This window comes from Varanus komodoensis, unplaced genomic scaffold, assembly GCF_004798865.1.
Source record: "Varanus komodoensis strain SLA01 unplaced genomic scaffold, ASM479886v1 scaffold112, whole genome shotgun sequence".
In the NCBI taxonomy this organism is placed as follows: domain Eukaryota; kingdom Metazoa; phylum Chordata; class Lepidosauria; order Squamata; family Varanidae; genus Varanus; species Varanus komodoensis.
This window is the reverse complement of record NW_025335322.1, coordinates 864,718-874,733: the sequence shown is the minus strand read 5'-3', so window position 1 is coordinate 874,733 and position 10,016 is coordinate 864,718. Positions and strand designations below refer to the sequence as shown.

The following is a 10,016-nucleotide window of genomic DNA, read 5'->3' as shown; positions in this document are numbered from 1 at the left end:
AGCCGCGGCGGTGTCGGTGCCGGCGCTGCGTTGGTCGTCCGGAGCGGCGGCGTCCCCACCTTCCCTCCCCGGGGTGCAAAGCCCGTCGCCCCGCTCTCTCCAGCCCCCGCCGGGGCTCCTCCTCGGCAGCGCAGGGGGGTCGGCTTCTCTTCCCCACCCTCGCAAGGGCTTCCTGCCCCTTCTCCCCTTTGGTCCCCCCGTCTCCTTCCCCTTTGGGCACCATGGCGACGGAGGAGCTAGAAAAAATACTTCTCAACCTCCTGCAGCCTGATAATGCAGTCATCCAACAGGTAAAGGGCGCTTGCGGGAGGAAAACGGGCGTGGGGAGTTGGTAAAGTCGTTTTCTATCCTGCCTTTTTTTTTTCTGCGAGGGACTCTAGAGAGCTGACATAATTCTCCAGTTTATCCTCATAACAGCCCTGTGAGCTGCTTAGGATGAAAGGCGGTGTCTGACTCAAACTTAACCAGTCAACTTCAGGGACAAGTGAGGATTGAAAGCCGAGCGTTCAGGGTGGAGACACGGGCGCGCTGGGGTGGTCATGTTAGTGCCTAGGACTGGTATTGGTTGGCTGGGAGATTTTAGGATGGGGCGTGCATTATTTTGTTCTTATACTTATATTCTGTCTGTCTGACATCACGGAACTCAAGGCGACTCCCACCGGTTCCCGGGGGTCTCCCCTCTGAACGCTGACCTGCTAGCTGCAGCATGGGGGCGGTTTCTCCTGTCTTCGGAGCCATGGCCTCTGACCCAGGTGCAGGGACATCCAGCCCCATGTAGGAGAGAGAGAGTTGTCCCTAAGTTGGGCTGCAAATATCAAATGAGCGGCAGGGCAGCTGCAGCAAGGTCTCACCCCCCAGGTAGCCTGGTGCACTCCCCTTGTTTTGGACTCCAGCTCCCATAATCCTTAACCCTCTGCCTCATTGGCTGGAAATAATTTATTTGAAGTGTTTTTATGCTGCTTCTCAACCCCAAAAGGTTTACATATAATCAATAAGTCACAACAATTCTTGCCTGCAGGTTTACAGTTAAAGGAAAGAATACAACACACAAGGAGAAGGGAATGTGGAGATAAAGGGGTGGGGCAGGGAACAGTTAAGTGAATTACAGCTCCAGGTGTTGTCCACCTCTGCCTTAGCCAAAGAGTGCAGTGGCCACCGAAAGTTTTATTTGTGGGCAGTCCTATTTAGACTCAAATCCCTGTAGTTTCTCTTTTTCCGTTGGGTGTAGTAGTTGAGCTGCTGCTTCTGGGTGTAGGGGGAGGGTTTGGTTGGGTAGTTTTAACCCTCCCTGCTTTGACTCTTGTGTTTCTCTCCCCCCCCCCCACACTCCCAGGCTACAGTACAGCTGAAAGAGGCCCTGAAGCAACCTTTGGCATTGTCCCATCTTTGCCATGTGATGTCGAGCTCTCAAAGTTCCCAGGTAAGTCCCAGCAGAAACAAACTACACCGGTCTCCAATCCCTTTTGGGCCATCTCAGACTTGCAGAGTGTGTTCACAAAATGGCTGCACAGGGGAGGGGCGTTGGGTGTCACAGAAATGGCTGCTGTGTGGGATACAACCAGCTGCAAAACACTGAGCACCTCAGAAACAATTTGAGGCTTCACCGTCTCTCTGCGCATCCTCTGTGCACATGCATGCATAATTTTAGCCAGATCCCACGCTTACGCATCCACTCAGAAAGAGGTCCCACTGAATTCTGTGGTCCTGGCTTCCCGGAACGTGTGCTTGGTAACATAGTCCAAGATAATTAAGGGGCTCCTCTAGTCCAGTTTGCTCAAACATTAAGGCAAATCACAGAAAATTCTGAAGATTTACAACAGAAGCTGATGTAGGAAGAGTTTAAAATATGCTATCCATTGCAACTGGATTTTGCTTGTGTGTTTTGCTGTTGGGTTTTTATTGGGAGAATGTTGGGAGCGAATATCCCTAAGGGTATTTATTCAGAAGTCTTAATGGGTTCACTAGGGTTTCCTCCCAGAAGTATGTAGTGTCGAATTCAAAAGTTTTCCATGAGATTAACATCAAATGATACTTTGCCTTTTAAAGGTAGTTGCAAACATTTTGGGTTTGTTGGGGAACCTGGTGCTCCAGGAGAGCAGGTGACACTGGTGTTGTAGGCCAGATGAAAAGTATTCTCCCCCCTCCCCCCCCCCCGCTCCGTCCCATTATTATCAGCACCATCATCCTATTGCTATGGTTTCTGCAAAGTTTCTAAAAGATACAGGCAGCTTTCTAAACTAGAGCAGCAGCCTTCTCCAGCTGGGATGGACTACAACTCTCATCATGCGCAGCCAGCCTGGTTCCAGTCCCTCTGGAGGGCTACCAGGCTGGGGAAAGGCTCAAAACCCTACATGTATGCTGTACTTTTTAATACACTAACACAAGACTCACCCAAACTCTGCAGGCTGTTGAGGCCTGAAAATCTCTTAAAGGTGTTATTTTAAAAATGGGATGGTCAGGCTGGGGGTGAGGGGAAGAAGAGTGGGTGAAAGGATGGCTGGGCCTTGTAGTCAGGACACCTGCAAGGTGTTGGGGGCAAGGGGGCCTTGTAAAGATGTTCAGACGGGGCTGGCCAGGTGCTGTAATGGTGTCAGGTTTTACTGTCCCAGGGGAAGCACATTGGCCCTTCACTGTTGAAGTCAGAATACCCCCTTTCTCCCCCCCCGCCCCCTGCCTCTTCTGTCTGCAGAAGGCCCCAAGGAGTTCCACGCACACACTAATTATTTTTTGCTCACTGCACTAAAATTTGTTTGCAGGCAGAGAGGGAAGTTGAGAGGGGGATTTTAAAACACAGGTAGATCTGGTGGGGGTAGCTAAGGCAGTTCTGCAGAGTAAATCTTTGACTCTTCCTTCCTGCATGCCAGTGGATTGACCCCCCTCCAGCACCATCCATGACTCATCCTTGTGTTAAATAGGGACGTGCAGGAATGAATGCCTTGCTTTGGTCAGTCTGAGTTCCCAGCTCATTTCTCTGGGAATCCCTCAGACACCTGATTGCGAAATCCTTTATCTGCCAGTGGCAGGCAAAGAATCCAAATGACTCTTGCCACACTGGGAGTCCCGGTGGGTCCCTTCTCCTTGCAAAACTCTTCTGGTTTCTTGTTCTGGGATTCTGTTTCTTTAAAAGTTGCCTTTTAGCCACTCAGTTCTGTTTCCATATCATTTTAAAAGCAGCCCATCATTTCTGAACTTCTCTGCTTGGGCTTTTAAAGAAATTTGAGTAAGGGGCAAAACTTTTTTTAAATCACACTGCATCTCTTAGAAGGCTTGGCCTTGCTAGTTTGTTATTGACCAACAGCAAAGATGAGCATTAAAGTTGTCACCTCAGAATGCCTTCCTGACATTTCCGTGCTCCTTGTTGGTGTCTGAGCCCTGCATAGGCAAATCTGCCAATTTGAGATGAACAGTTTGATCCTCTCAAACTGAGTGTGTCCACAGAGGTTTACACCAAACTAAATTTGGTGGTCTCTAAGGCGAGACCGGCACATGCTTGGAAGGATGTGCTTTTCTCTACCTAAGCATGCAGCAGAAGAACATAAGGGCACAATCTTCTGGGGGAGACTAGCTCAGTTATCTCTCTGCAGAATCAATTGGAGTTAATTTTAGTTCGTTTAGCCTAGCCCAGGGGTCGGCAACCTTTAACACTCAGCCATTTGGACCCATTTCCCACACAAAAGAAAACACCGGGAGCTGCAAAACCCCTTTGACATCTAAAATGAAGGTAACGCTGCATATATCATTTTTTACCTTAATGCTATGTGTATCTTCATTATGATTTAGCTGCAGCTCTTGTTCAGTCACTAAAAACTGTCATTTTTAATCTTAAATTATAAACTAGTAGGACTCCTTTCATATATTTTGAATAGAACAGCTTCCTGAAGAGTCAAAGTCAGTGCTAAAGGGCTGCATGCATTAAACAGCAAACCCCATAAGTTCGTCAGCAGTAAAAGCAAATGAATCTACCCACGTATCATTAAACATTTGGTTTTCTTCAGAAACTTTTCTTCAATTTATCCATGGTTGGCCTATGGGGGGGGCAGGGGGGAGCTCAGTAAATCAGCACGGATCCGCCACAATTAGCAGATAAACCGTCAAGTGCTGTGAATTGTGACAGGTCCCAAGCGCAGCTTTTAACATTCAGAGGAAGGAGATTACACTGGGACAAAGAGAATATTTTCAGCAGCATCTTTTCAGTTTCGGGTAACACGGGAGCCTGCAGGAAGCTTGTTTAGCAGGGGAATGTAGCGATTTACTTAGCTAGCACTGGGTTCCTGAGTGGAGCTTCGAGCAGATCAGTGGCTGTGCTGGTGCATGTTTTGAGCGACGGAGCCGCAGCAGAGGGGTTCGAGAGCCACATGTGGCTTCGGAGCCGCGGGTTGCCAACCCCTGGCCTAGCTGAAGGTTAATCTTAAATACTGGACTTGCTTGGTGTGCGTATTATCCTGGTTCACACAAGGGGCTAAGGAAGCACTGCAGAAGGGGTCGGTCGGTCTGTCTGTGGAAGTCTGAATTCCCCGCCTGTTCAAGCTGAGACTAAATGTATTCTCACGATACAGTTTGCCCCCCCCCCTCTATTTTTTAACTCAGGTCAGGAGTGGAAGGCGGCTTCCATGTGTTTCTTCCCCATTTTATCCTCAGCTCAACCTGAGTGACCAGGTGCTTCTCTGAGCATCATGGCCTGAGTGGGTCTAGAACTCGGGCCTCCTGAGTCCCAGCCTGGCACTGCCCCGCACTGGGTAAATAAAAAGCATTGGAGGATGTTGTACAGCCTGGCCTACCTTGCAGGGTTGGAAGTACAGGCCCCATTGTGTCGCGCTCCCCTCTCCATGGGCTGCTGCCCAAAAGGACAAGCGGGAGACACTCTTCCCGACTGTCTGCCTCAGCTGAGGGAGCCGCTACAGGAACAGAAGTGCAGCCCCGGGCATTTTGGGACATGGAAAGTCCTGGGGAAGACGGGGAATTTTTTCCTGTTTCAGCATGTGCAGGATCGTACCCTTAATGAGCCCTGCTCAGTTGCAGCCTAGCCTTTCTACATCTCTTATGGGGCAGCCTCTAACTTCTCTCCACATCTCCACCCCAGTTCTGGCCTTGATGGATTACAGCATTTCCATACCCGGTTCGAGTTCCAAAATAGATACTTCGGTGTCTTTGTAAAATGCCGTCTGTGTGACCCTTTCTTGCCACCTGGCTGTGCCACTCTTGCTTCTCCAAATCCTTGCTGGTGCATCCCATGCCCCTCGTGGCCTCCCCTCTTTCTGTCTCTCACGCTTCTCTCCTCCTTCCCCAGATCCGGCAGTTTGCCGCAGTGCTGGTGAGAAGGCGCCTAACTCGGCACTGGAGGAAACTCGGCCGATCCGACCAGGACATGTAAGTGCCCAAGGAGGAAGAGGCCAAGCCTGCCGAACAAATGCATGCGGTCATGGCTCCTTGCCCTAGATGCCCAATTCCACACGGAGGCAGGGTGGGGTAGTGGTTACAGGGCTGAACCGGGACTTGGGAGGTCAGGGTTCTAGTCCCCAATTCAGACACTCAGTTCACTGAGTGATTTCTCTGACTCATCACTGACTCAGCCGAGTCTACCTCACAGGGCTGCTGTGAAGATAAAAGGGGGGAAATTATGTAGCTGCTTGGAGTTCCTTGCAGGAAAAAAGGTGGAATATGAATATAATAATGAAAGAAAGATGCCTCCACACTGCCAGTTAGATTGAGTTCTCCCTGCCTGGAGTCCCTGAAAAGCCTTACTGTGGAGGGAGAAGGAATTTCAGCCCCGGGGCCAGATCCCTTTTTGGAAAAGCTCCAGGGAGGGGAGCACAGCGGGGCAAGAAGCAGAATACCAAAGCTACTGCTATCTTTTACCTGAAATCTGGACACGGTAGAAGAGCTATTTCAGCCAAAACATACCCCAAGCGTATGTGGGAAGCCATCAGGCGATTGTGTTCGGCAAGTAGGAGCTTGGGGGCCATCTAGGGAACCACAGAGGGCCAGATTGGACCCCCGGGGGGACTGGATGCCCCCCAAAGAGACTGGCTTGGCAGAAGGCACTTTTGCGCTTCCCTCACATTATAACACACTCCAGCTGCGATTGGGTTTTGAACGCGTGCAAGCAGTCTTAAATTCCAGGGCCAAAGAGGCTGGATAGATTTTCTGTCAGCGGTTGCCCAAGCCCAGGACCCAGGAGAAGAGTTTGGCTACAATTCCCACCATTCCCAGGCTACAATTCCCACCATTCCCAGCTGGGACCATTGTGTGGAAAAGCCAACATCTAGAAATGCCTGTTTATCCATAGAGAATAGACAGAATGCAATAGATAAGATAATCAAGAAGCAATCAAGCCTGCCCCGCCCCCCCCCCCCCAACAACTATTTGCATAAGTCTGGGAAACTCATCCTTATCTATCGCAGTGGTGAGTACTAAAAGAAAGAAGAGTAAAGGTCAGAGTGGACAAACACAGGCCTGGCCTGGAGTCCCAGCCTGGGGGGTGGATTTCTTGCACCTCCCCTGTCCATGCAAGGGACTGCTGTCAGGCACCTACCCCCAGGACAGTCCTGGACTCCCTCCCCCCTCTCTGGTAGCCTCTCTCTAAGGCAAGAAATCAGGCTGTTATTTCTTAGAAATATAGGCCAAGAATGGGATGCAGTTGAATTAGTTTCTGCCTAGGTAACCTTGGGCTAAGAATTTTGTGCCTGCTCTATATTTTCTCCTGAATACTTTTTCCTTTGCTTTCAAAGTGGGGTGTGCAGGAGAGAGGGCAGGGATCGAGAGAGAGAGCGTGCGTAGAAAACTAGGCCGTGTTCTCCTTGGCGGCACATACCAAACCTCAGCAAAAGATCCCAAACCTTTTGAGACTTCTGGCGGTGAGAGACTCCTTTTGAGGTGTCCCGGTTCCCAAGATTACCTGGCGGGAACATAGCCGTCCTCTGAATCCCAAAGGATGAAGCTCAGGCTGCAGCCTGCCTCAGGCCCCTTTGAAAGTCTGCAGAAGCTGGACCTGCCTCTTCTGAGTGTACAATCCTACGCATGAGTAGACAGAATGGCCCTCCACAGCTTGGGGCTTCTCCCAGTCAGCCCTGTTAGCTGGGGCATACTGGAAGTTGTGGGTCTTTTTTCTGTCTGCACATGTGTAGCATTGCACCCTTAGATGAGCCATCCTGAGTCCTTAGAACCTTTCAAAGCCCAAGAGAAGTCTCTGCCCCTAGGGGCTTACAATCCTCTGACACAGGGCAGACAGCAGAGGGATGGGCCAGCAGGCTTCAAAACCTGGACAATTGGATGTCACTTTCCTTTTCATGTTCCCGGGCTCAAGTTCAGTAGGGTGGAGGTAGCCAACCCATAGCCCTTCACATTTTGCTAGACTCAAACTCCCATCAGCCCCAGCCAGAGAAGATAGGAGTTGTGGTTGCAGAGAGCCGGTGTGGTGGTTAGATGCTGGACTGGGGACTTGGGAGGAAGAAGGTGGAATATAAATGCAGTGATGCTTATGCATGGTGTTATGTTTTTCTCTGTTTCTGTTGCTTCCACTTTGGTTTCCTTTTGCCATTTTATCAGAATTGCACAGGGGCATTTTTTTCTTGGTGGTTCTGGGACACTGGGCTGCAGGGAAGCCTAGAAAAGAACCACGGTCAATGAACGGCAGTCCAGGGCCTTCCAGACAGCCTCCCCACAACCTGGTCCCCTCCAGATGTTTTGGGCTTCTGACACCAGAGCATCTGGAGGGCCCTTGGTTGGGGAAGACTGCTGCTGGGACCTGCGGGGGGAAATGGGACTGGGGAAAGGTGGCTGATGGGTGGGGGCCCTGCTGCTTTGCAACTCGCTCTGGGAGCCCTCCGGTGGGAAAAGTGGCTGCGGCCGACGCCTCCAATCCCCTCTCTTCCAGGCTCAAGGCACTGGTCCTCTCCACCCTGCAGCAGGAATCAGAGTGAGTGTTGCGTGGGCCTCGTGGCAGAGCACCTGTGTTGCCCGTTGAACTTCCGGGAGTCGCTCTATAGGGCCCCAGGACTTGGGTTGGGCTGCCTTACATGAGAGCCCCATTACGTGGGAGGGTAGGGTGGGCTTTGCAATTGATGGGGACCTGATGATGATGATGATAACAGCAGCAGCAATAACAATATTTCTATGCCACCTCATAGCTGAAGCTGTCTGAGGAGCAACCCATAAAAGCAAAGCAATAAAATAGAGATATCCTAAAAGCGCAGTAGCTTTAAATAATTTTAGAGAGTTAAAGCATACAGTAAAGCTGACCTGGGTTGGGGCATGTACCCCTGGACCTGCGGGGGTGGGGGCGTGATGGAAGCAGCTTTGCTCTTTGTCCAAACCGGGATTGGGAGCCCATTCATGTGATGGCTCCCGCAACCCACAAAACAGGCTCCTGTGCAAAGTTCCTTCCCAAGTTGTGGGTGAATTTCTGTTTTCTGATTAATGATTGAATGCGAATGACAATTCTGGGTCGGAGCTTCCAAGCACTGAATTTGAACAAAACCTGCCTGCTTCCTGGAAGCCTCTGGCTGTCCCCTGTGGGAGGCAGGATGCTGGGCTAGTTGGCTCCATGGTCTGATCCAGCACGGACACTCTCGTGTCTTGACGTGGCGGCGGCCCCCACTCCCCTGGAGGCAGCGCTGTGGATCAAAGGGGCCCGGGAGCCTCAGAGGGACGATACAGGAGTCACATGCTCTTCTCTTGCAGCCACAAAGTCTCCTTAAGCCTGGCACAGTTGGCGGCAGTCATCCTGAAGTACGAGACGGTGGAGAAGTGGCCGCAGGTGTTCCAGCTCATCCAGCACGGGGCACGGTCACGGGACCCCATCCAGTGCCAGGTAGGAGCAGGGCCTGCCCTTCCGCCAGCGGGCAAAGCCCTTTTCATTCAGGCCGGAGGGGCACTTAAGCATTTTCGTGCTGCTGCTTTCATGTCGTTTTCACTTTCGTTTTGAACATCATGTTCTTAAGCTGGGCGTCGTTCTTTGCTGCCCGGAGCGCTTTTGTCGGGGGCCGAACGCAGGGGTGTCTGTAAGCAGTCCCATGGATGTCTCGGGCTTTCCTTAAAGCCAGGAAAAAGCCCTCTCCCTGCTTTCTGGCTGCAGGTGGGGCTGCTGCTGCTGCACTGCGCGCTGGAAGCGGATCCCGACGTCTTCTCTTCCCACTCCACGGAGCTGTTGCGCCTTTTCCACCAGACGCTCAACAGCCAGGACCAGCCGGCCGCCCTCTACTACTCCCTGCGTAGCCTCACCACCTTGGTGGCTGGGCTTGGCTCTGATGAGATGGTGGGTCAGCACTGCCTTCTCCCTGCAGGCCCGGCCTGTCGCTCCGGGCCTCCCTCTCCCAGCTTCGGTGGCTCTTTGGTCCTTAGTAGCAGGCGTGCCAGAGGGGCCAAGGGGCAGAACTGCTGAGCTTAAGGCTCTCCCCTTCCTCCAACTAGGCCTTCAAGGCCTCTCAAAGAGCAGAAAGCCTGGAGACTGCAAAATGGTGGGGCAAAAGAGGGCCCTGCCCTTCTGGGGAAGCGTCTCTGGCTGGTTCTTGGGTTTGCACCCCCATCCTAGGCAATCGCCCCTCCATGTTGCTGGGGAAGGGTGCGCCCGTTGGCATAGGGGGCATTCCTGCTCCTGCGAGGCAGAATTATTTATGACTTGAGGCAGGGGCAGCTGCAGCCCGGGGAGGAAACTACTAGCAAGTGGAGGTTGCCGCGGTCATTACGGGGTGGATGAAATGTGTGTGCGTTGGGGTGGCCCCTGGCCTTTCTTTGGGAGGGAAGCGCATGCCTTGCTTTTAAGGTGATGCTTGTGTGCCTCAGCTTGGATGCATGACGGGAAAGCTCCAGTGTGTTGTACTATAGTCCCCATCACTTCCGTGGCCTTTCTGGCTGGGGATGGTGGGACTGTAGCCCGGCACACCCAGAAGGTGTCCCTTTGGAGAAGGTTGCCATGATGGCACCGGGTCCCTCTTGAGAGAGCAGGGGAAGTGCAAAGGAGGTTGCCTTCTGCCATACTTAGAATGAGAAGCTTCTGCTTTTATTCTGTTTTTAATTAC

The 10,016-nt window shown here is 51.9% G+C and overlaps 1 protein-coding gene across 2 annotated transcripts in view; it reads left to right on the top strand.

Moving 5' to 3' along the window:
- Positions 1 to 10,016, top strand: part of IPO4 (importin 4) — a 33,013-nt gene continuing 22,997 nt past the window's right edge. For both annotated transcript variants that reach the window (XM_044420955.1, XM_044420956.1), the window contains exons 1-6: positions 1 to 290; positions 1,334 to 1,420; positions 5,288 to 5,367; positions 7,874 to 7,915; positions 8,680 to 8,809; positions 9,074 to 9,253. In XM_044420955.1, the coding sequence (XP_044276890.1) occupies positions 222 to 290; positions 1,334 to 1,420; positions 5,288 to 5,367; positions 7,874 to 7,915; positions 8,680 to 8,809; positions 9,074 to 9,253 (588 nt within the window). In that variant the 5' untranslated portion in view covers positions 1 to 221. The remainder of the gene's footprint in view (positions 291 to 1,333; positions 1,421 to 5,287; positions 5,368 to 7,873; positions 7,916 to 8,679; positions 8,810 to 9,073; positions 9,254 to 10,016) is intronic.